Genomic DNA, 25,983 nt, shown 5'->3' with positions numbered 1-25,983 from the left:
TTCAAAACTTGCAGCAAAACCTTGCTCAAACGTTTCCTATGGCAAAATGGAGTGCAGGCAGAGAAATCCTGTCGTCATGCTAACGAGTAAACATTAGGGGGAGGCGGTGTGACGTCACCACCATCCGCCGATAACCAGCGTTTAGTTCACGCGACACGGCACACTATCTGTAACCGCAACGACGGAAGAAAAAGCGCTGACCCACGTCACAGTACGTAACGTCAAGGGACCGGTGGGACCTGGGCTCCGTGGGGAAGTCCCCAGATGTGTTTGCATGTTTCCATGACGACGCTATCGGGCAAAATGTCGGCAAAAAAGTGGACAGACATTTCGTAAGCCGTTGTCCGAAACCTTTTACACAATAATAATAATAATAATAATAATTATAAATACGATCCTGGTAAGAGTAAGTGAGAGTGTTGGAGTCAAGCATGTGTCCCGCCCTGAGTAAAGACTCTCCGGTAAGTGCTCACACCACAACGCCGAAGTGAAGACAAAGTGAGAGAAGGAGCCGGTGGTTGTTATGTCGCTGGGTGAAACGAACATGTGTTTTTGTTTTGAATGATTCTACTCCAAGAGCCCGAATGAACAACCGTACGACGCAGTGGTGTTGAGGCATCTTCGACACTTGTCCTGTGAGTTGGAGGGGAACGCCTCCATGCACCACACACAGATATGGAAAAAATACTAAATGTTTTAAGTAATTATTAAATGCCTTCAAACTATTTTTTCATTACTTTAACACAATTAAATAATGGACAAATTAACTAATTTAGATCAAAACATGAATTTTATGAATACACATTATGAATACAGTATTATATATATATATATATATATATATATATATATATATATATATATATATATATATATATATATGTTTATATTATATATAAACTATATATCCTGCAAATATAATTGTATCTTAACAATATACAAAAACTACATAATAACCATACTTTATTTTCTTCTATAATTCCAGTATATTTTAAATATATTACTAAATTATATATTGTACATTATATGTCTACATTATATAAAAACTGCCAATAATTCCTCATATTGATTAAAAATTATCCATATATTTATTACAAATAATGAAAATATCCTCAGAATTCTTGACAATGAGAAAACCAAAATGTCAATACATTTGATAATCTCCATGTATTGTTGCATGAATGCGTTAAATCGACAAGAGGAAGAAGAAGGTTATGGTTGTTTTAGGTACGTTAAGATACGTTTGGCACGATTACTCACGTTGCCCTGATCAAACCGCTCACATACTGTCATTACAATACACCACAACCAACACGGTCCAGCTGCGTGCCTAGTTATAAAATGATGCAAAAGTATCGACAAAAGTGGCCATAATTAACCGCCCCAAAAAACATTTTCCCTCCCAGGCAAAGAGAACACCTCTCATGGCAGTTCACTCGTCAACGCACATCAGAGGGAACGCTGCTATGTGGAAAACCCCGACTCCAATGACTCCGTTACGAAGGATGAAGTGCTAAACTTTTGGAAGAAGCAATGTAGGAAATGTTCATATTCACATTTGGAATGAGTCGATGGTTGTGTGTGTCTAAATTAACTGGTGATTTACTTTGGATTGGCGTTGACCTGTTCCTGCGCACGTTGATTTGCAATTAAACATTCATCTTTCTATACTGCTGAGCGTGATCAAAATTTCCGTCCCTCGTGTTGGAATGCAGGAGCTAACCCTAACCCAGACCCTGCTCCACCTGTAATGAGAAAACATAAAATCCATGTTAATAAACGTAAAAAACACTTACCTTTTGTTCTTTTAGGAGGGGGTGGGGTACATTGTTGCCCATCCCAAATAGGAAACCATGCAAAACACCACCCTATTACCCAACCTTACCCTGATCCTTACCTTAACCAATGCAAAATTTGTGTCTCCACTCCAGTCTCTTCTCAAATAAACCAGGCTCTGAAGACCACGCAGCTGCTGGTGGACCTGACCGGGGACCATCCCGTCTTCAAACTCAAGCAGCCCGTGGACCTGTTCACCTTCGGCCCCAATTGCTACCCCTTCAACGGGGTCCGCTGGCCAATAGAGTGTGAGGTCATCAACGACGTGATCCAACATATCGGTGCGTTGCTGTCACACCGACGCCAACGAACCCAAATGGAAATTAGTTAGTTAGTTAGTTAGTTAGTTAGTTAGTTAGTTCCTCCCGTTCCTTCTGGAACATTGGGCGACGAGTCCCCACCATTTGCTCCTTACCAGAATGGCTTCTTCTCGTCGTTTCCGTAACATGCTTTTTTAGGGGGCCAAAATTCACATCCAGTGTGTTTCATCGCTGTCTTCCAGAGTGGGACCCACCGAAGCCAGAGGAATTCTACCAGCTCACAGGGGAAGAGAGAATGCCTGTCCCGGTTGCGGAGGAGAATGGCCTTTTGGTTTACTGCACTGACATCTGTATTCCAATATATAAACCCATATCTCTTCAAATTAACCTGATATTTCTCATTTGAATCAATGTCAAGTTATTAGTGCAGTCCTGCTTTCATATTCCCTATTCATTTCTCTTCCTGCTCTGTTGTGTATAGCCACCAAGACCCCCTATTTCACATGCTCTCGCATCGGGGGCAGCGGGCCCCTCAAGAAAGCCCACGCTGGCGCCAGATACAAGAAGGATCCCCCTCTGGATTTCGAGTCGCGCTTCGAGAGCGGGAACCTGCATAAAGCCGTGCAAGTGTGAGTCTGTGGATCCTGGATGTTGAGTAATGCTGTTTCTGATATTTAGAAACAGAATCAGAATGAGCTTATTCCACCAAGTACATTTTTTCAGATTTGAGTTATTTGTCGTATAAAAACAAACGAAAACGCTTAACAGTCTAAATTTTAAAAATAGCCAACATCACAGATAGAAATAGCCAAAATACTGTCAATATATACAGAATATGCAAATTGCGATCCTATGCACAGGATAAATAATAGTGTATTTCGGGTATAAATGATCAATTATTACCATGTACTTTAGTCTATGGTGTTCAGATAACAGTGCTTCGCAATTCATTGTTCATTTACCCATTATACCCACACTTTCATTTCATTTCCTCTTCCTCTCGTTTACCTCCCCAGGAGCGATTACGAGTATGAGCTCACCCTGAGCACGGACATGTACACCAACAAGCACACGCAGTGGTTTTACTTCAGGGTGAGGAACATGAAGGCCGGAGTCACCTACCGCTTCACTATCGTCAACCTGATGAAGGCACGCAGCCTGTACTCGCTGGGGATGAGACCGCTCCTCTACTCTGAGAGGGCCTCCGCCTCTGGCATCGGATGGCAGCGAATTGGCTCCGACATAAAATATTTCCGCAATTACATGACGGTGAGGGGATTTCAGTCTCGGTTCAGCCTGTGTGCCCGGCTACAATTAGCGAACAGCGAATGAACGACTCTTTTGCCAGAGTGACTCTCGACTCCTGAGTCATTGCTACGAATGACTCGTTCGCGAGTTTTGCATTCACTACTACAGCCAGCAAACATGTACGGAAACGCTGAGTAACCAAATTCTAGTGCATTTCGTCACTTGTCTCTTTCTCATCAGGCTAGGGAGGAGGCCGGCGACAATTCCACTCTGTACTCCCTCACCTGGACACTGCAGTTCCCCTACGACTCGGACACCTGCTACTTGGCCCACTGCTACCCCTACACCTACTCGCACCTGCAGCACTACCTGAGCCGCGTCACCTCCGACCCACTCACCGCCGCCCACTGCAGGCTGCGGGTGATGTGCCACAGCCTCGGCGGCAATCCCGTGCACATGCTGACCATCACCTCGCCGGCGAGCAGCTGGGTGGCAGGGAAGACCAAAAAGGCCGTGGTGGTGACGGCCAGGGTGCACCCGGGGGAGACCAACTGCTCCTGGATGATGGAGGGCTTCCTCGACTTCTTGCTTGGGGACTCAGATGACGCTCAGCTCCTCAGGGACACCTTTGTTTTCAAGGTGACGGGAGGAAGGAGGCTATTTACTGAGCTAGAATAAGTATTCAGACCTTTCATTTTTGCTGTCCCTCTCCGGCCCCCCGCAGGTGGTTCCCATGCTGAATCCAGACGGCGTGGTAGTAGGGAATTACCGCTGCTCTCTCTCCGGCAAGGACCTCAACCGGAACTACAAGTCGGTGCTCAAGAATTTATTTCCCTGTGTATGGCACACTCGCAATATGGTGCAAAGGTGAGACCGGACACGCACTCACTCATATCACTCTTTTGCTATAGTCACCCACACACGCACCCATGCACGCACACACTTCTAGTGGATTGTACCTCATGCAGCGCCGTCCTCAGTCTCCCTTAACCAGCTCCAAATGTCTTGGTTGGCTATCAAGCTGCAATAACCATTATTCAAGATTCAAGAGGTTCATTCGTCACATACATATACATACTTCCATACATATATGCAGTGAAATGTCAATGCAACACATTTTGATTATGCACAAACATCACAATTATAGTTTTTACTCCCATATTATTCCATACTTCGACTCCATATTTTCCCCAGATTGATGGCTGAGAGGGACGTGGTGCTTTACTGCGACTTCCACGGCCACAGTCGTAAGAACAACGTCTTTATGTACGGCTGCAATGACCAGGATGCTTCTCAGCATCTTCACGAGAGAATCTTCCCACTAATGATGAGCAAAAATGCCAAGGACAAGGTGATGACTGTTTCTTTTCAATGATCTCAAAGAATCTATTTATATTTCATCAGCACAAATTCCGATTTTGCCATTCTCCTTATGCGTCTTCGAGAGTAACGTTGAATCTTCTCTCAGCATGCTAGTAGTAGTAGGTATGCAAGCACTTTCTTTGTACAGAACAGGTCCTCAAATTCCAACGTCTCAAATTTGCACTCTGCTTTTCAATTGTGTTGGGAAAGAGGGATCATTCTTTGCTATAATTTTGATTTATGAATCACTGCAGTGGGTCACACATGGTTTTAAAATTCAGTTGTCTATTGTCGAATCACTCGAGCGAAAACAACTTACCAGCCTCTACCTCACAGTTTTCATTCAGGAGCTGCAAGTTTCGGGTGAAGAAGAGCAAAGAGGGGACAGGGCGGATCGTCATGTGGAGGATGGGAATCAGGAACAGCTACACCCTAGAGTCCACTTTTGGAGGCTCCACTTTAGGTTGGACTGTGTGTGTGTGTGTGTGTGTGTGTGTGTGTGTGTGTGTGTGTGTGTGTGTGTGTGTGTGTGATGCAAAGCTCATGAACAATTTGTTTGTAGCGAACAAATCTTTTAAATCAGTGGAGTAAATCGGGAGTCACTCCGTCAAAAGAGTGGGCGAGCGAGTTTACTCACAAACTGAAAACAATTACCAAGGACTTCCTACCAAGGCTGAACCTCATCGTTCAGGAAGTCCCTTCTCACTCACAGTGCTTTACTTCAAATGAATCAAAACAGAGAGTCAAAAATTGAACAACTCCTTTTTACTGAGCAACTCATCAACAACCGAATCTCAAAAAAAGAGTCAAACCTTTCATCACTAATAGTCCTCACCTTCGGAGTGAAACTTCCAATGGAGCTGCTATTGTGTCTGGAAGTGGCTTATTAGTGTAGCCTTGCTAATTTGATCTTGCAGCATAAGAGCTCATTTCCATTCCATTCTTCCATTCTCCTTTTTAAAGTATAATTTAAAAACAAAAAAGTCACGGCACACCCGGCGAGCACTAGTGGTGGCACAGCAGTTGAAAAACACCGCACTAGGATGCATTCATTGCATTTAACTGACTCCAGGTAGCCGGAGAGGAACTCACTTCACCACACGGGACCTTAAATCTCTGGGCTACTACTTTTGCGACACCCTGCTGGACTACTGCGACCCTGACCCATCCAAGGTGACTGTTCAACCAATTCTCCACATTCAACGTATCCACAGTTAAGATGTACGACTGGAATTTTGTGTGTGTGTGTGTGTGTGTGTGTGTGTGTGTGTGTGTGTGTGTGTGTGTGTGTGTGTATGTGTGTGTGTGTGTGTGTGTGCCTGCGTGCGTCTGTGTTCGTGTGTGTCAGACCGCCTACTGTCTGACTGAGCTGAGACAGGAAGTGGGAAAGCAAATAGGCGAAAACATGAGGCCCAGCGAGGAGATCTCCATCTCGGACCTGGAGTCCAGGTGATGAAGGAAGTGCGGCGACACTGAGTGTAAATTTTCACGTCACGTTTTTCTCTTATTTTTAACATTTCATTCCTGCGTTCACAGCACGAGCGGTTCAAACAGTTCAGACTCCGACGGACTGCTGGTTCATCTAATAAACCAAACCGGATCTGGGCAGAAGCAGGTATGTTTGGAGGCCTTCCCCGCCCGAGGCTTTGGATTGTCTCACACGAGCAGTTCGTCGGCTAGCAACCTGATCGTTGACGTCTCTGAAATCGATGTTCCCCCCTGATTAATTGGTCTCCGCCTTCACGTGATCGCTGCGCTCCGCAGGGGAAAAAACACCTTCGAACCTGCGAAGAGAGGAACCGGCAGCGGGAGAAGACGGCCAAGACAAACACAGGGTCCGAGGTCAAGAAGAAAAGCAGCAAAAACACGGTAAGAGGCCGTGGAGAGGGTTCCGCCGGTACAATCCCGCTTGAGTCGTGAACGACCTGCGATTCACGGGTGAATTGTTCTTCACAGGAGCCCGCCCCCAGCAGCAAAGCCACGCGGATCGAGAAGAAGGCGGCAGCGAGAACTAAACGGAAAGAGAAGGTAGTAAAAGTCTGGAGACGATGTAGGAAGAGGTTATTAGTGTCCCGATATATATTTCCTCCCAGAAAACCCACATTTCCTCATCCATCTAGTACACACGTTGGTCGCATGACCCTGGAGATAATAAGATGGATAGAGAAAGACGATAAGCCAGTCAGTTTATGATCCTGCGCATATAAAAAGTGATTCCTTAATATAAAGGACAAGGGAAAATAAATGATTTAAAGGTCCGCCCAGTACCATCAAACAAATAGCGAAAGGAAGCAATAGAAATGACACCAACATCGCCAAACGTGATGGTCCTTCTCCTCAAAGCTTCCTAGCCTTCGTAGCAGAGGTGTCTGGCAACGTGGTCGTTTTGGTTCTTAAATGTTTCCTCATGCTTTAGCAAACTAAAATTAAACCAGATCGGGGATAGTAAGCGGTGTAGTCCAGGGTTTTGGGATTGAGCGGAGACTGACAGGTTACGGGGTCAGGGACAACTGCTCCTGGGTAGAGAGTCTGGACCGGACCGCCAGTTGTGAGAGCCAGAATTCTCAGCAGCCACCGAGGTAACAGTGGACCGACTGGCCTTGATCAGCGACATTTGCAAACCCTCCGGCTCATACATCATGGTCATCTTGCACAAGGATTGATGAAAAATGTAAGGAGATGAAAATGTCAGGTTCCACCCTTCCGTTGTCTGTCACCCGCCACCCGCTTCCTTGTGATCTTTAGAAAGAATGTCCCGAAGAGCCGCACTCCACCCCGAAACTACGTTATCACAGTAGGTCATGGACAGAAACAAATCATAACATGACCTGATCCTTATTGATCAAATGCAAGATAACGGTTCTGGTCTTGTGTTGTACGCCATGTTGGCCTTTTTGCCATTTCACAGAGGCGGCAGGAGAGGCTCAGAGAGTGCGTGCAGAATGTACAACTAAACTGCTGTACTTGACCGCCCTCCATCCGCCTAAAGAGCCCCAGGCCTCCAACAAGCTTGTGCAACGTGAGTCCTGACATCATTCTTTGAAAACAACATCCCCAAAGGTTTGTTTTCCAGTCGTTAACGCCTCCTTCTTCTCCTGCAGGTGCACTATGGTCTCCACAGGCTGCAGCTATTTACAGGTATTGACCGCAGGACTATTGTATCTTCACTGAAAGACTGAACAATGTAGCCCCATCACATTTTGCAGCACTGACGGTAATGTTTCTTTGTGCGTCAGGCCTCACTCGGGCATGCAGGGCAAGATGGTCCCGAAGCACTGCCCAACAAGGAGCAGCAGTGCACAGTCTCACATTGCCAGAAATGCCACGAAGGTTTCAGTGCATTACTTTGTGCCCAAAGAAACATCCTACATCTCCTTCATGAACTTGACTAAATCAAATCCGCAGGATCAGCAGGGAGACGCCACAGAAGGTGACTCAACTCCTTACATAGGTTGAACATGGTGGGCCGCATATAATAACCCTATTGGTGGAGTCAGGTGGATCCGACAACAAACCGCGCCTTCAACACCTTCTCCTCTCCCATTTCTACAGCTAACATGCTGACGGAGAGCATGGCTATAGACAAGGCTGTTCAAAGACTGCGACATGAAGCCAGGCCCACGCTGAGCGAGCCAATATTAAGGTAAGAGGCAGAAAGTCACACTCTCCAAATCTGGAAAGACATTAACTTTTCTTTGGGTCATGCTCTCCATTCACGCTGACACTCTACTGTGCCCTCACCCGCCTGCAGATCATCCAAGCCTGAGCCAAACAAAAGGGAACGGGTTCTGCCCCCGGTGTCTAGGACTTTAGGCCTCTTCCGGTTGGAACTGCCCGATTTCCAACTGAAGGATCTCCGGACGCTCTGCCTCGCTCCGGGCACCGGCATCTCCAAGGCGGCGAGCAAGAGCAGAGACGGGGCGGCGCCAGAAGAGGGGAAGGGAATCATGCGCTCGCAGTCTGCTCCTCTTCACGCCGCCACAGCTCTGAGCTAGAAACCGTGTTCACTTGTTCCTAGTTTGTACTGAATTTCTATGTATGGATCCTCGCACTCTGTGTTTCTGGTGAAGTGTCAATACCCATGGCAAATGTGAATAAACAAAATGTCTCCACTTCAGGTAAACATTGTATGGCTGTGCCGTTTTATATTTGTATATATATGACGTCATTTTGGGACATGACGAATTCAACTGAGATCCCTCGTATTTGAATTTTCGCTCCAAAGTTCCCCAGCAATGTACAACAAAGTTCAGTCAAACCAATTACTGTGTAAGACTCATTTATAAACGAAAGTATCACCATTGACACACACACATATATATGTATAAAGCACAAGATGTGATAGAAATTTGATATAAAAATATGTTTAAAGGCATTGGAGCACTGTTCACATTCTGTAGAAAAAGACAAAGACAAATGTTGGCCAGGTGCAAAATAACTCCGGTCAGATCCAGACAGTCAAGGTTCAGTTGAACTGCCGCAGATGGAACTGGTTCTCGGAGCGTCTGACCATCTCTCGCAGCGCCACAAAGCCTGAGATGGCCTGGTGGATTGGAGAAGATAATACATGGAAAAATGAGTCTTCACACCAGCAGACTGGACACATCCCATTCCGATCAGGATTCTAACCGCCGAGACGATCCTTCCTCTATAATAATTTGACTCAAGACAGGCACTCGTTTTGCATTTGGCACATACCTGAGTGAGCAAGAACAGAGCGAGAACTATGTGAACGCCTCGCTCCAGCGGCTGAATCAGAATGGCCTCATTGAAAAGCTGGAAGAGGATCAACGGGAGCTGCAGCAGGATGCTCAGCAGCCAGAAGCCCGCCAGCTCCGGGACCTACCAGGAGGAAGACACTAGACACTGGAACAGCCACCTTCCACAGGCCAAAGTCCGGCGTCCACATTGTGGTGGCGGAGAAACTATTGTAGTCTATTGTGTGCTAGGTTGACAGTTACGAGGCAAACCGGATTTTCGTAAAAGGATTTTGCAATTTTGAAAACAAAAATGCCAAAAGTCGACAATACAAAGCACTCTGGTTACCTTCTCCTGTAGATTCCCAGCATAGCCCAGGTAGAGTCTTATGACCTCTATCAGGGTCATGAAAATGACCACAGTGACAAGGATGAACCTGTAGTAGTATGGGAGGGCAGGATACTGGGGAGAAGCACAATCAAAATCGACATTAACTTAATTGCTCCTTAATCGATACAATCTTGTATAATCTTAGTTTTTACGTAGAAAAAAAAGTGCATAGTTTGTCTTATTTCACCTTGAGCTGGAGCATCACAACCTCACTGATCCACCACAAGGGGAAGAACCACATGTTGAAGTACAGAGACATCTGGAGTGGGAGACTGGATGTTACTTCTTTCCCTAATACAAAAGAAAAAAAACAAACAAAAAAAACCCAAAAAACCTGACAGATTATTGGACTCCAAAACAGCTTACTTTGTATTTACTACTAGTGACGTCACGGACGTAAACATTAATGGCCGCAGCTCCGTGTGCGCATCAACAGCAATAATTCCACTCGCCGTGGCCCACAATTGCAGCGTGGTCCTCCGGGTTCAGGTCGCTGAACACGTTTCGCGAAAAGTCTCCCAGACGCCTTCTCATCGGCTGCGCTCGATCCATTGTGCTGTGGGAGCAGACGACGGCGCCGCCGCTCCGCCGCTCTCTGCAGGACGGCCCGCGCAGGCTCCTGGGACACGCTGCAGGTCTCGCGGTATTCGCTCAAGTGTCGCGAGAGAATTTCCCTTTGTTGATGTTCTCGTGGGCCGGTGTTCAAATTCACAAATCGATGTAATTAGGTAAAAAGAAAGTTACAATTCAGTCAATATATTAGATACTGCAATCCGGGATTGTGTGTTCATTCCGCCAATAATCAACCAATCAATTAATTAATTATTTCATAACGTTATTTATTTATTGCATGTATTTATTGTATGTATGTATGTATGTATGTATGTATGTATGTATGTATGTATGTATGTATGCATGTATGTATGTATGTATGTATGTATGTATGTATGTATGTATGTATGCATGTATGTATGTATGTATGCATGTATGTATGTATGTATGTATGTATGTATGTATGTATGCATGTATCTATGTATGTATGTATGTATGTATGTATGTATGCATGTATGTATGTATGTATGTATGTGTGTATGTGTGTATGTATGTATGTATGTATGTATGTATGCATGTATGTATATATGTATGTATGTATGTATGTATGCATGTATGTATGTATGCATGTATGTATGTATGCATGTATTTATTTATTTATTTATTTATTTGTGGATGGATATTGGTTTTGTATTTCCTTTTTATGTTTTGCATTTAAAATGCAAAATAATGCTTACGGCAGATTTAATACAGATTGTACAGTTTTCCTAATGCAAGGAAAGTGACATACATTGGAGGATGCATTTTTATTGCATTTATTTGTCGGTGAATGTTTGTGGTTGTGTCTTATGCTTTGCATTGACAAAATGCAAAAAAAATCCTCAGAACAGATTCAATACAGATTATACAGATATCTCAATCCAAAGAAAGTGATTTTGAGCGGATGCGAGGGTGTGTCGTGTGGTTTCTTATGGATTACTACTTGAATTAGTTGGATTTATCTATATTTTGTTTACTTGACGATACCATGCCCTATCAATGCATCTGGAACTAATATTTAATACAAAGTTGGATGCACTAAACCTCAGGTTAGGTTTTTATTTTGTGTTGAATTATGCTCAATACCAATACCTAGATTCCGAGAAGATTCCTAAAATACATGGTGCATTGCTTTTTTGTGTCTATGTTTATATTAATATGAACGTATCATAGCCAACTAGTTTACACACTGGATAATTGTATACACTGGAAACAGAATACAAATCACAAAACTCAAATCATCAAAATCAACATTTTGTATTATTTTGTATGAATAAGCAGATAACAAATAGTGTGATGTGCACTTCTGTGTTTGTTGTTTCCAGCTGTAGAGAAGTAGATTATCTGCCTATGTAAGAAAAAATAATTACTGTACATCATCCACAATTTACAGCATCCGTTCCCAGACAAAGTTCAGTTACTTTCTTCAGACATGCAGGATATCAGTCTTTATATTTACATGTAAGGAGCAGGTGTAGCGCCAGCACTACAGAGTGTATAGCTCATAATGGAGTCACAAGATGGATTCAGTGGAGGTGTTAGTGTAGGAGTGCTCCACGGTGTCATAGAACCGCAGACAGGCCTTGTACCGCAGCAGCTTCTCAGCGAGGGGGCTGATGGTCAACCCCCTTCCCTGGACACTCAGGTCTATGTACCTATGACAAAAATAAAATAAAATGAATAACTCACAGGCTGGTTAAGGTTTGTGGTGATACATTTTTGTCCTCAACTCAATGCATTGTCTTATTTGGTCAGATCTACCTGTAAGATATCTTCCAGAACATCAAGGTATTTATTGCCATCAATGTGGCCAAGAGGAAGAAGAACCTATCCAGATTCCCATCGTGGAGCAAGGTTGGGTAGAAATTGCCTGAAAACAAATGATTAAATGAGGACATATGTTATTGAATATGAGAACGTTTTCACAATATGATATATATATATATATATATAAATGTCTTTCTATTCCCATTCCTTATTCTCTAGTCTGAAACAACTATGAAATATTTTTTTTTCCTTTACCCCCTGAGATGAAGTACATGAATAGAGTGATGAAGGCTCCCAGGAAGCAGCCCCCTCCGTAGGACAGAGTGAGGAAGTGCAGCGAGATCCCTCGGATGTGGCTGGGGGTCAGTTGAAAAGAAATGAGAGAACCTACCAATGAGGTGATGAGATAGCAGTGAGCGACTTATTTCCTTTGTATCATTGTATGTGTATTGTGCCTCAGTCTTTGGTTTTTCAATCCCTTCTACCTACAGGCAGGGGTGACCAGGGCCTCGGCAAGGCCCAAGAGGATGTACTGAGGAGCCAGCTGGAAACACGGCATGGAGGACACCTGCAGCACCTTCCCAGACAGGGTCTGCTCCACCAGGGGGTAGGTCTTCCTGTGCAGCTCAGACAGACCAGCTACCAGGACGGACAGAGCCGCACACATGTGGCCCAGGGCTGGAAGGGGTCCAGAGAAAAGACTGGATGAGAGAGAGAGCGAGAGAGAGAGCGCGAGAGAGAGAGAGAGAGTATGGAAATTTACATAAATGTATAAGTATTTGCTCACTGATGACTTTAGCGGGTGCCAGGGGGGTTTTCTCCACGGAGAGGGAGCAGGTGGTGATGCACTCTATCAGCGGTGCCAGGAGCAGCAGAGGGAGGATGCTGATGACGTTCATGGTGCCGATGGGCAGGAGGATGTCGCGAAAGTGAAGGTTCGAGTGCATGGTCTGGATGTAGTAACCTGAGGGAATCTGAAATGCAGGAATTGAATGTGTCACCGCAAGATATAGTATATGTACAGTAGAGACTTTATGGATATGCATACTTGCACAATTTCCCACCTTTGTCAGGATGTGAACTGTTCATACAGGTTTATTGTTTTTAAGCTTCTATTATACATTTGTTTTCTAAGTTTTAGTAAATACTATCAAACCTAAACTCTCCTCCTCTTCTATCGTGGACCTTGGGATAGAGAGCCGCTGGACGCGTCCCATTGACCTGCCTGTGTGACGCAGGCTCGGTACAGCAGCTGAAGGCTGTAAAGCGGGAAGAGCCTGGCCAGGACCTTGACGTTCTCCACGTGCGTCTCGCTGTAGCGGCCCCCGTTGTTCTCTTTGGCGCGGTCCAGCCAAGACGTCACGTCCCCACTCAGGTGTCGGTAGTGAAGGCAGCACATTTTGATAGAGTTCAGGAAAACCCCCAATGTGGTCAGTAGGGAGCCACCTATACGGGGAAGAATAAGGAATTCAGTCAGCGTCCTGGTCTTGAGCGTGATATTAGTGTGTAAGTATATGCGAACGCCTTTGAATAAACGCCTCCGTCCCTCTCGTTGACATCTTTTTCCCTTCCTGTGCTTCTTACCTTTCTTTGGTTTGAACGTGAGATTGTTTCGCACCATGTGTATGGCGATGAGGGCCAGCAGCACCGAGGTGAAGGGGATGAGGAAACCCAAGTTCTTGGCCACAGACTGCTGGATGTAAGCAATGCCCAGAAACACAATAGCGGAATTCAAGTTGACCAGCCAGTAGAACCTGAAAAGAAAAATGACAATGGCGACGAAAATGGTGATAATGGTTCCATTTTGTTTAGGGGAACGTACTAAGATGACACCACGCACCAGTTGAAGAAGGACAGGAGCTGGTGCTGGTTGTAGCCCTGCAGGCTGTAGGCGCCCATTGGGCAAAGGATGGCGCGGATCCCCCCAATGCCCAGCGCGGCGGCCAGCAGGCCCGTGTAAAACAAGATCTGCTGCTCCCTGGATTCCAGCTGGTGGGTCATGTGATGAGTGTTGATGTAGAAATCCTCAAATGGGAACGCCACTACAGGGAGCATGGCCGTGCCTAGAGAGCATCATGGCAGTTAAAAGACAAAAACGATAGAATAAGGTGTGTCGGATTGTACCCAACTAATCTCAAGCTGGTGGTCCCAAACTGTCCCAAAGTCCCAATGGATAAGAACCTGGGTAGAATTGTTGGCAGTTTGAGCTCCCTTGAGTTTAGAGGGTTCAACCCTTTGCAAATTACAAAACAACAAACCAACAAACATATTGATGCAAAAGCCTGCTTTGTGTGATTTGAAGGGGGTAGTCTTACCAAAGAAGTGAAGAAAAGCGCACAAGTAGAGCACCTTGGTCCTTCCCAAGCAGGTCTCGGCGAACCAGCCCACCAGGACTGGGGTGAGGGTGCTGGCTCCCACGAAGCAGAGGTTAACCGTGGCAGCCAGGTAGCTGTCGTAGCCTAGTTTAACAGTGCAGAAAATGATCATGTTGCACACGATCCCATAGAAGGTGAAGCGCTCGCACAACTCCACCAGGAGGACGCAGATGATCACCTGGAGCTTTTTACGCGACTTGCGCCGCTGGTCACGCAGGGGTCTCCAGTTCGGACGCGGGGTCTTGGACAGCCGACGCTGCTGTTTTTTACCCTCGGGAGGCAACGGCTGTAAGTCTCCTGCCACCATAGCCCCTGGCCGCTGTTCTGGCTGCCCGTCGGTCAGTGGGTCCTCGGTCGGGTTGAATAAGTAACAACAAAAAAAAGTTTATCCCCAAGTCAGGCTCTGGATGAGAACTCATAGGAGAACTCATTGGACAGGGCGAGCAGAACAGAGTGAAGAATCCAGGACCGGAATTCCACACCTCACTGCCACTGTGCTGGAAGTGGAATGTAGATAGGATTCATCCACAGGCCTGGCACACCTCTCTATAGACACGTGCCAGTTGACACTGTCAGGACCGACCACAGGCATGAACATCTGATGGGCCATTTAAGACCGGAATATAAGAATACTTCTATGTCGGGATGGGCACGAGTAATCCACTGTTAGAGGGATATTGGTAGCAGCTAATCCATGAGGTGTGAAGTAGAGAGGTAGTCTGTCCACAGTCACTTAAAGTGTTTGGGCTTCTCGCCAATGTTATTGCTTGTATTGATCAACTAAATAAAATCGACATCCTTTGAAAACGGTGTTAATACAGAAAACTTGCCGGCTAGTTTAGAGTTGTAAACTAACCAACTAAACAAACTAACTTAAGCCTGGGGCCAGCCCTGGTCCCTATTCTTTATGTAGCTTTATTATGTATTGGTACTGACTTGGATTTGAGATGTTTGATAGTGAACATAATCATCTACCATAGTAAAATAACAAAAACAACCATTTCATGAAACTGTAATAACACTGTAGACATGGCAATAACGCCATAGTATTGTATTAGTTAGTCATAGGCATTAATTTGTACAGTACATCCAACTATTTTTTGATTTTTATGTTATTTATACCCATAACCATACTAGCAACCAAACTACCACTTATTAGTGGAAGTATATTAAGTATATTAATGACCAACAAATAACTTCTTTGTATATTCTGTAAAAGATGTTTTGTAAAGGTACAAATAAAACGTTTTTTCCACAATTACAAAATACAAGTTCTTGTCAACAGGGCTTTAGAAAAGCGTATGTAATGTCTGCCATTTTAAAGCCAATCACAAACATGTCGCACCACTTTGTGAAAGCAATCTCTCAACTTAGAATCTCATTTTGGCTGACGTCGAAGGGGTGCTGCTAATTAGACTGATGCTGTAAAGTGTGAGGATGAGTTAGATGACAGGATAACAGACTGTAGCACTGGAATAGTGCTGGGTATCAAAATGTGATGTGCTTATGAAATTGAACAGTTTCGGGTACAAAGACATTCTGTGGCATTTAATATGAGAGTTTAAGATCCAAGGAGTTAATTTCTGTGAGCTGGAAAAAAACCCAACCCTTTTAACGTTAGAAGTTCCATTGTTTTTATTTGTTTTTGATTTGATTTAAGAGCGATGATCAGTAATATGACATTCAATGGGGTATTTTCAATGTGAGAAATTAAATTTAAACTTAAATTTTAAAAATGAATTGGTATCAAAAAGTATCAGTTAGTAGCAGCAGGACTGCACTGGGTCATACCATTTAGGTCAACTCCCAAAAGGTCCAACTCCAAACAAGCCTGCTGTAATTTTAAACTTGCCTCTGTAGCTAAAATGTAGAATAATGGATATATGATGTTTTATAATGGCTGCTGAGATAGCCATCATGGATCCCTCGCTGAGTCATTTTAGTTGACAAAATCTCTTGACATTGTAGTCACTGCTACGTCATATCTCACCCACTCACTCAAATACTTATAACACTGTACAACCTGAAACAACCTATTAAAAACATAGAATTATTTTTAATCATAACTTATACCAATACCAATACCAAGAACCTATCTCACAACCTGAAACAACCTATTTTAAGTGAATAGGATCGCATTATTATTATATATACACTGTATTTTTTTTTATAATTGACTATTTCTATTTTGCCTTTTTCGGCTATTTGTGTCTACTTGGCAAATTTTTTTTTTTTTACTTCACTTTTTATTATTTTTTATTTTATTTTATTTTATTTTTTATTTTTTCTCAGAATGTCAAAATGTCCATTTTGAATGCTTATCATCAGGTGTAATTTTTCCTGTCGGAATTAAGCCATTGTGTGTAGCTCATTCTCCCACCTAGATCTGTCACGGTGAGATGATCAAAAATAGGAAACCAACTTTTCACCACTTTTATTCAGATTTATGTCACATTTTATACTCCTCAAAAACTGATTCGCACGGCCAGTGTGCATGAATATGGTTTCTCAATCAGGTAAGAAATGGATCGTCGCACCCTTGTCTAAGGTAGATAAACGGTGTTTTGCAGGTGTGCAAAAGGCACATGTCATGTCAAAAGGCTGGTCCAGTACCATAGCCTTTAAAATGATTTACCTTATTTGTATTTTTTTTTTCTCTACAGCGGATTGAACCAACCAGCCATTGTTGAAATATGTTTTTTGCCTATGCACACACTGATCAAACTCCATGCTTTGTTGAGAAAAATCACAGCAGCCACGACCATGAACACTTGAATACACATTATACACTGCACGCTGAAAACAACACGGATGTATTGGCTTTTGAGATGGATATTATTGAGTATTCATCCAACAATACATACATTTGTAAATGCATGTATTGTTGGATGATTATTTTATTATTGTTTTATATTGCTTGACAAAGATATACACAGGCACGTTGCAGTTGGTGTCGCTATGGTTACAGAACCAGCGTCGTTTTCGGCGTGGAGGCGCGCCGCGGTGCATTGTGGGAAAGGGGCGTTGTGTACTTCCACTCGCGCGGCTGGAGAGCGGGAGTGCGTCCAGTTTGGTGAGATCTCCCAAAAACCTCCTTATTTTTTATGGTCAAGAAGTTCATTGCGATGTTTGTCAAGCAGGGGTTTAGTGGGGCGGACCACGCTTTGGGGCTTGCTTCCGATTTACGCCGAAAAGAGTCGACGCTTCGTGTTTAAACGTTGACCTTCCGATATTCGTCTTCTATTGTTTAAGTGCTGCAATAATAATAATAATAATAATGGATAAGCTATCGTCTATGTCGATATGCTACACGCGTGTTTTGAAATAAGTACATGTTAAGTTATTTGTTTCACTGAAAGCAGGCAGCAGAGGCCATAATCCGTTTAAGCATAAAATGACTGCTTCAGAGTGGTATCTGCACTATAAACGCTCCAATTTCCTTCACAATTTGCATTTATCATTCATCTGAGTAGAAAGCGTGGTTGTGCAACGAGAGCGAAAAGGAAACAAACGTATATGTATGTATATGTGGCCAGTGTGGGGAAAAGTACAGTAAAATCCCCATTTTTCCTGTTTTCACGAAGAGAATAATACTTTCACAAATAAGAAACTATGTTAGAAATGCAATATGGCCGTTTTATTACAATCGGGTCCGGGTTTGACAGCTATGAGTACACATCTAGACCTGGATTTAGGTAGTCTGCGTGCACAAAAAAAAGTCTGAAAACTCCGAGGAATTTGAATGCATCACGAAAACAGTCGCCGCTCACTTCGGCGTTAAGTTGAATCGGAAGTTCCCTTCACGTTCCCCTTTACGGTGGGATCGGAAGCTACGTATCTGAAGCTAACGTCAGCGTCCTAAACGTGCATGAGGCTGACGATTCTGACGTCATGGTGCGCTCACAAACCTCGGATTTTCAGTGGCACTTGTCAAGGGGTGGGACCGCCAGACTAATCTTTCCGTTCGTTTTCGATTTCCACAGGGTGGTAGCCACGCAACATGGCTCTGGATGCGATTGGATCGACCTACAAGCAATCAGAGCAATGAAACGCGTGACGTTGCACAGAGCGCTGAGCGAGTGAGTGTGTAAGTTAGACCGTTAACAAATGCTCTCAGAAGTACAGCAAAACACATCTTTCTTATAAACAAAAGCGTTTGGTTGGTTTGTTTAATACTGCCGCGGCAGGGGATTCAACAGACCGTTCCGTGGTCGGCGGCAGCAGTTTTGGTTGTTTACAAAAATGCCTCCACGGCTCTCCTCTGTATCGTCATCGTATCAAACCTACCCCATATTACATAAACGGTTGTGATTGGCCCGACCCTGGCAAGGTCGAGTGGATATCTGTTTGCGTGGGAGGGTGGCCAGACATAGCCTGGGAACCAGACATATCTGCAAGCTCATCTTTCATTTGCTCTGCAAAATACGTCTCAAGCTGGAAATGTGGGCAAGCGTAAGGATCTGAGCGACTTCGACAAGGGCCAAATTGTGATGGCTATGTGACTGGGTCAGAGCATCTCCAAAGCGACAGGTCTTGTGGGGTGTTCCCTGTCTGCAGTGGTTAGTACCTACCAAAAGTGGTCCAAGGAAGGACAACTGGTGAACTGGCAACAGGGTCATGGGCGCTCATGGGCTCAGTGATGCGTGTGGGGAGCGAAGTCCAGCCCATCTGGTCCGATGCCACAGAAGAGCTACTGTAGCACAAACTGATGAAAAAGTTCATGCTGCTATGATACAAAGGTGTGAGAACACACAGTGCATCACAGCTTGCTGTGTATGGAGCTGCGTAGCTGCAGACCAGTCATAGAGTGTCCATGCTGACCCCTGTCCACCGCTGAAAGCGCCTACAATGGGCATGTGAGCATCAGAACTGGACCATGGAGCAATGGAAGAAGGTGGCCTGGTTTGATGAATCACGTTATCATATAGATGGTCGGGGTTAGTGTCCGATCCGCTCGAACATCTGTAGGATGTGCTGGAACAACATGCCTGATCCGTGGAGGCCCCACCTCACAACTTACAGGATTTGCTGCTAACGTTTTGGTGCCAGATACCACAGGACACCTTCAGAGGTCTGATGTAGGCCATGCCTCAATGGATCAGTGCTGTTTGGCGGCACAAGGGGGAGCTACACAATATGCGTGGTTATTAGTGGTGGTTTTAATCTTGTGGCTGGTGGTGTAGCTGGTGCATGCCTGAATGTGGTTGAAGTCACAACCACGGTCTCACATCAATGTGTTCCAGTTGTAAATACATTAATTGACCTTTAGAGTTAAGAGTGAGAAAAAAAATTAAAATAAATTAATTTGCCTGTGTATTACTTAGTACTTCCTACTTGTCTAAAACCCTCCCCAGCTCCATGACAGATAACACTTGATGGCTGTATCACATTTTGCTTGTTTTACTTTCTTGTGCCCCACCTCAGCTAGCAATGTCGGAAGGAAAGAGGCCACCCGTCCCGGCATTTGCTTCCGATGGTTTCAGCTCCACCCCGGTAAAGGGCAGCGACAGAGGAGGCGTCAACATTTCCGGGACCATGATCTCTGACGTCCTGTCTGAAGACGACACGTACTCCCTGCTCTCCCCGATCTATCACGACAGCTTCGACAGTGATGATGAGCTGGATGCTGCGGCTCAACGTTTGCACCAGACAGACACCCCGAGCTCGCATAGTGACGACCCCATTCGCCGCATCTCGCCAGTTCGGTATTTTACAACGTTTATCTCCAGTAGGATGCACTGTAAGGGATAATGTACAGCCGGCCGGTCGTTATTTCCAAAGAAGCACAAGCCCCTGACTTATATTAGATTGTTTTTTTCCATAACTATGGTTTCTTTATGTTGTAGATGTGAGTTGCCAAAATCTTCTATAGGCCAAGCTGTGAAACCTGCCACCACACCTGAGCTCAGTGCCTGGGAAATGTGGCTGTTGAACAAAACTAAACTCGACCTGATCAAATTGGACAAGAAAGCAGAAGAAGTAAGCCCCATCACCTTTGCTGCTATATTGTACAGTCATTGGTCCTTTCCATCAATTTAGTTGTGACTTTTGATACGCCTTTAAGATTCTCCTTGCTTTTGAAATCCAGAAGGTGATAACCGTAATTGATTATCAATAGTTTTTTTTTCCCCCCTGTGAATCCTGCAAATTAGGAGTGCCTTCTGCAGAAGAAAAGAGAATGCCAAGAGAGAGAGCAGAAACAGAAGAGAATTGCTGTGGAGGAGAGAATGGAAGAATGGCTGAAAGCCAAGAAGGAGCAGGTAGAGCGACTCAAAAGAGCCCGCCAGCTAGTGTCGTCGGAAACGTTGTATTTGTTATTTTATCGTCCGCAGGAGAAGCAAGAGAAATGGCTGAAGGAGAGCAAGGAGCAGGTGGAGGCGCAGAGGCAGAAAGCCAAGCAGAGGGAGACCGAGAAGAAAGCGCGGGAGAAGTACAAAGTCTGGCTCCGCAACAAGAACCAAGAACAAGGAGAGAAGGAAAAGAGGGAGAAGGTGAGGCGTGGATCTCGTTTTCGGAATTGTTCCGGTCTTTTCCACTGATTCTTGGTTTACTCGCCACGCGATGCCATCACTGCCGAGGAGGAGTCGCCAGTTTGTGACTCTCGGATTCTCAAGAAGCCCTGTTTCTATGACAGGAGGAAGCTGCCAGGAAAGAGGAGCAGGAGAAGGAGCGCAGACGGGTGGCGGAGGAGCGCTTCAAGGAATGGCTGGCAAGCGCAAATGCAAAAGCCAGAGCTAGCCCTGTGTTGGGTAGAAGGGCGCCTTTCTACCCAAGAAGTAAGATCATTTTGAAAACGACATCTTGGTCATCTAGAAACAACTCCATCGTTGCTCTTCCCTGCATTTGTAGAAATTTTTCCTACCTACAGATTAAAATTAAAAATAAATAAATAAAGGCCAGCGATACTGCGTATAAGATATACAGTGGTGCCTCGGCTTACGACTGCATCTACTTACGACTACTCCAAGATACCAGTAGCGATAGTCAGGAAAATTTGTATTGACTTGCGACCGACTGCTCCAAGATACGACCGTAGAAATTTGCAGTTGGCGCGTCGGCGGCCAATCAGCAGTCAGTCAGCAGTCAGTCAGCGGGCGACCTACATCGTGTGTGCACGTAGTTCATGGCTTATCGATATTTTTTTTCATATCTACTGTGTTTGTGCTGTGTATTTTGTTTATTTTCACCCTTCATGATTTCATAATTTATATGGGAAAAATTGCTTCGACATACGACTGTTTTAACATACGACCGTTCTTATAGAAGGAATTACGGTTGTAAGTTGAGGTACCACTGTACCTATAACCTTCCTGTCTAAACTTGGCAGACTAGTTATAAAACAGCATTTATCTTACAGCCTGCATGTGATCTCATCTCAGAATCATTTCACATCAATATTTCCTGTCGGCATATTAATCTGTTTAGTAAGTTGGGGTGTAACAAGCGCCATAACGTGTGGCCGAACGTCATTATCGCAAAATAACCCCCTTCAAGTGTGACCATGGTGATCCTGAAGGGGGGTTATTTTGCTTCTAATGACCGACTGGCTGCACATTTATCCCTTGCATATACAGTATACCTCTCCATGGCCTCCTCTTTGTCCATCCAGGTCCCTTCAACAAGGCCTGCTCGTCCCCCAGTTTCTACAACCCTGTCCCATGGAAGCCAGTTGACCTCCCGCCGGCAGAAACGCCTCAGAAGAACAAATCCTCAAAGAAGCCACAAAGCAATCCAAAACACTAGCCAAGCTTCAGCGCTGCCGAGAGACTGAGGAACACGGCCAGTGCAGCACAGCTGCGGCGGAGACCGTAGCCTCCCGCCGGCGTGGACAGAGCTCCTGACCAGCATCTCCTGGTAGGAGGGTCATCAAGCCTCTCCTACACCGTGCCCGCTACACGCCTGGATCCCCCTCATGTGGAAGCTGCGTTGAATCTCGTACTTATTGGTTACTAAGACGACCGCAACGATTTATCGCTCATGTACTACTACTAGAATTGTTTATATTTGAAAATGTGAAATATTAGGATATTACATACTTTAGTTGATGCCATAGTCTGAAGTTAACATTTTTGCTCAGTGGAATGATTAGAAATCCCTCTTTTTGCTCTTTATCGGCTTCTTTTGTTGCAGTCAAAGCGGTCTACTTTTTAAATTCCTGGTATTGCCTTTTCGTTTAATCAATGATTTTTCATATCAAAAATACATTCTTTCAAGAAGAACAGTGATGCATTAAAGGGTCCACAGCGTGTACCATACAGTCTCGCAGAGGGAGGCGGTGGCTCGCTCCGGCCCTAGAAAGGAGCCAGGCCTGGCCAGTGTCCCCCACACTCACACATTGTTCTGTGTCCTGCTGTGCCTTGTTCTTCAGTGGGCCGATATGACGACAGAAGCCAGCGTGGAGGGAGGGAGAGGGGGAGAGAGGGAGAGAGAGAGAGAGAGAGAGAGAGAGAGAGAGAGAGAGAGGGAGAGAGGGAGAGAGGGAGAGAGAGAGAGGGAGAGAGGGAGAGAGGGAGAGAGAGAGAGAGAGAGAGAGAGAGAATTCTCACAAGATCCAGTCATTTTCTTGTCCATTGCAATATATCGATATGGATGTGTCAAGCCTGTGGCTGATTTAGATTAAAACTTTTGTTTTTCACCACACTTTTCCCCCCTCTTTATTCTTTTGGGGGTGCGGGGTGGCTTTTTATGCTTTTCATCATCTACTGAAGACTTTATAACGGAGGATATTGTCCAAAGCATGTGATTTTGTGAAGGATTTCAACGCCCCTCTTGGGTCCAAAGGACAGGCCGGTAAGATAAAGAAGACATGTTTGCATTTTGTCGCCAACTGTATGGAAATAAGGAGTGGTTTAAGTTGTGTATACAGTTAACCTTCCACAGCAAGGCCAGGGGCCTCGTACGAACTTTGTGTTGATGTGTGTGGGTTCGAGAGATTATAAAACGTTTGAGTTTAGAAAAGAACGGCTGACTTCTTTACTTGTTTATCTAACCTGTTTTGAAACCAGGATGGAGCTTGATACATGTGTGAGGTACTGCTTTTCCTAATAAATGACAACCGAATAATGAAATTCCCCTACAGCATGTTTTATTGAGGAACTAACTTTTTTTTTTATTCATGGCCCCTGAACAGGAACGGCCGCTTCCAAGATGCAGTGGTGCAGGTGGGCTGGCAACTGGAAATCCAGACAGGTAGGAGGTGTGGCTTGTCCTCTGTATTTGTTCCTGTTTCACATTGAGTGGCAGAAGTCTTGGGAAAGAGCAGAGGGCAGATAGTCACAGCATACACGCTGAAGTTCATGTTTTCTTTTTTGCCATTGCTGATCTTGCCTAAAGAATATGGCTGCTAAACTTAAAAAATGACAGTAGAACGACTAAAGGTAAGGAAAATACCTTTTGACGGAGCAAGCAGAGTGCGTTGTTTGGAGGGACTATGCATTGGAGGAGAAGACCCTTTATGATGGCCAAGGAGACAAGTTGACAAGAGGAGAAACAAGACAATGAATCAAACCTGCAAATACACACATTTTTAGATCATCATTATTTGGTCCTACAAATTTTTTTTTTTTTTGCTGTATTTATATGACTGCATGTGCTGTGTCTTGATATCTGATTGGGACAACTGGGTACACATTCAGGAATAAGTATTGTAAGTTACAAGTGTTCCAACATTATCTGGTAAAAACGGATTTGCCCTTTTTTTTTTTTTTTTTTTTTAAGAAAGCGCTTGTGCTGCTTGTGCAAATAGACACAATTGTATTGACACAACAAAGGCAGAACCAGTTTTTATTACACTCCAGGGCACCGAAGGGCCCGGACCCTGCATTGGAGTCTTGTGCACACCTCTCCTTATCATGCAGTCCACAGGGCCAGACGTTGAGGACTCTTTTGACTTTCTTTTTAAAATCATCCTGGTGGGAGACTCGGACGTGGGCAAGACCTGCGTGGTCCAGAGTTTCAAGTCCGGCATATTTGCTGAGAAGCAGCAGAACACCATCGGAGTCGACTTCACCGTTCGAACCCTGGAAATCGATGGGAAAAAGGTCAAGGTGGGTGTCGTGGACTCAGTTACCCTAACCATAACCCTACAGCACTGTGCTTACTGCTTACTGTGTCCCGTGCATCCCCCATATGAGACTTGTGTTCATTCTGTTCTCCAAAGCAAATAACCTCTGAGCTATTTTCAGTCAGAGTGGCTTACTGCTACTTGTGATACCATTTGAATGTTAGCTTTCTGGGTGTGTATTAGTCAACAACAGAATGGCTGTCCTGCTAAGCTGAAAGGGCTGTTTTTTGGCCATAAAAAATACTGGCCAGTCTGAATTACGGTTACTTCACTCTAGGCTTCTTGACTTGCGTGTCAGTTGAATCCCCAGCGTATTGGAATTTACCCTTTTCATTCACTTTTTTTCCCCTACGCAATTCCAGATGCAGGTGTGGGACACGGCGGGACAGGAGCGTTTCCGCACCATCACCCAGAGTTACTACCGCAGCGCCCATGGGGCCATGGTGACCTACGACATCACACGCCGCTCCACCTTCGACTCGGTGCCCCACTGGATCCATGAGGTCCGGCACTATGGGGCCGCCAGCGTTATACTAATACTAATCGGTGGGTTAAGATGATGATATTGATCCCGAGGGAATTTTAGGTGTGACGTTCAGACCAAAACGCATGTATTTTTAATCTGGAGACTCATACTCATAAGGGGTTTAACCGTCTTTCAACCATCCCCACTGCGCAGGGAACAAGTCTGACCTCCACACACAGAGGCAGGTTTTGTTTGAGGAAGCGTGCACGCTGGCGGAGGACAAGGGCGTGCTGGCCGCTCTGGAGACCTCGGCCAAGGAGGCCCAGAACGTGGAGGCCGCCTTCATCCTCATGGCCCGCGAACTGCTGGCCCGCAACGGCATGACCATGACGGACGAGTCCTCCCAGGAGGTGCCTCACTTTCTGCTGGGGAGCAGCTCCCACCCAGTACCCGGACCCCTGTCCTTAGATAAAAAGTGCGAATGTTGAAGGAACTCCTGCTCCGGTCGTAGGATCTAAGGCTTCATCGATCTAAAAATCCTCTTCCCCCTAAAAAGTCATGTGCACATGCTTTTTTGTGTTGTGAGTGGGTGTGAATAGTTGCAGTTGGAGGGGGGTTGGGTTAGACAGGGTTTTGGATGTAGGCTAAAGTTCATTAAGAGTAAATAGAGATTTTTATGTGTGGTGTAAGAACAGTTGCTTTGTAGAAGTTATTAAACGTTTCCAAGACTGTGATATTTTCTGAGTAATTTAAAAGTCCAAAAAATTCCTGGTATATTCCCAATTTTTCACTCAACTGCAAGATCATTTCTACGCAGCTTTTAAATGTGAAAACATTTAACAGAACCGGTGTGAAGACCACAATGCTGGCTGAGGTTAAAAACGACAAAAACATAACTGTTCAAATCACTTCAGTCAATGAGGTCTT

The 25,983-nt window shown here is 44.8% G+C and overlaps 5 protein-coding genes across 5 annotated transcripts; 3 read left to right on the top strand and 2 right to left on the bottom strand.

Moving 5' to 3' along the window:
- Positions 1-431: 431 nt before the first annotated feature.
- On the top strand, positions 432-7,851 carry agbl2 (AGBL carboxypeptidase 2; the record flags this gene model as incomplete). The annotated part of the gene is made up of 17 exons (XM_080002373.1): positions 432-461; positions 1,952-2,117; positions 2,339-2,446; positions 2,578-2,725; positions 3,113-3,365; positions 3,585-3,983; positions 4,069-4,211; positions 4,539-4,695; positions 5,043-5,179; positions 5,783-5,879; positions 6,055-6,155; positions 6,243-6,321; positions 6,471-6,575; positions 6,663-6,734; positions 7,452-7,500; positions 7,615-7,725; positions 7,808-7,851. 17 exons carry the CDS (start codon positions 432-434, stop codon positions 7,849-7,851), a joined length of 2,199 nt encoding a protein of 732 aa, XP_079858499.1.
- Positions 7,852-8,635: 784 nt separating this feature from the next.
- On the bottom strand, positions 8,636-10,410 carry tmem17 (transmembrane protein 17). The gene is made up of 5 exons (XM_080001975.1): positions 10,247-10,410; positions 9,982-10,085; positions 9,753-9,866; positions 9,405-9,548; positions 8,636-9,249 (listed from the first exon to the last, which is right to left on the bottom strand). Exons 1-5 carry the CDS (start codon positions 10,344-10,346, stop codon positions 9,172-9,174), a joined length of 540 nt encoding a protein of 179 aa, XP_079858101.1. The 5' UTR covers positions 10,347-10,410; the 3' UTR covers positions 8,636-9,171.
- Positions 10,411-11,769: 1,359 nt separating this feature from the next.
- slc15a5 (solute carrier family 15 member 5) lies at positions 11,770-14,834 on the bottom strand (the record flags this gene model as incomplete). The annotated part of the gene is made up of 9 exons (XM_080001743.1): positions 11,770-12,040; positions 12,147-12,255; positions 12,408-12,539; positions 12,642-12,830; positions 12,940-13,126; positions 13,378-13,598; positions 13,737-13,906; positions 13,993-14,215; positions 14,468-14,834. 9 exons carry the CDS (start codon positions 14,832-14,834, stop codon positions 11,899-11,901), a joined length of 1,740 nt encoding a protein of 579 aa, XP_079857869.1. The 3' UTR covers positions 11,770-11,898.
- Positions 14,835-17,550: 2,716 nt separating this feature from the next.
- Positions 17,551-22,916, top strand: ccdc34 (coiled-coil domain containing 34). The gene is made up of 8 exons (XM_080003143.1): positions 17,551-17,600; positions 18,511-18,606; positions 19,952-20,232; positions 20,374-20,506; positions 20,680-20,787; positions 20,860-21,018; positions 21,162-21,303; positions 22,137-22,916. Exons 2-8 carry the CDS (start codon positions 18,538-18,540, stop codon positions 22,268-22,270), a joined length of 1,026 nt encoding a protein of 341 aa, XP_079859269.1. The 5' UTR covers positions 17,551-17,600; positions 18,511-18,537; the 3' UTR covers positions 22,271-22,916.
- Positions 22,917-23,275: 359 nt separating this feature from the next.
- On the top strand, positions 23,276-25,687 carry rab19 (RAB19, member RAS oncogene family). The gene is made up of 5 exons (XM_080001893.1): positions 23,276-23,317; positions 23,658-23,716; positions 24,385-24,573; positions 24,953-25,136; positions 25,270-25,687. The coding sequence occupies exons 2-5, from the start codon at positions 23,675-23,677 to the stop codon at positions 25,542-25,544; spliced, it is 690 nt and encodes a 229-aa protein (XP_079858019.1). The 5' UTR covers positions 23,276-23,317; positions 23,658-23,674; the 3' UTR covers positions 25,545-25,687.
- The last annotated feature ends 296 nt before the right edge of the window (positions 25,688-25,983 follow it).

Source organism: Zeus faber (assembly GCF_960531495.2).
Source record: "Zeus faber genome assembly, chromosome: 6".
NCBI lineage: Eukaryota > Metazoa > Chordata > Actinopteri > Zeiformes > Zeidae > Zeus > Zeus faber.
The sequence above is the reverse complement of the archived record's forward strand: the minus strand, read 5'-3'. Positions and strand labels throughout refer to the sequence as shown.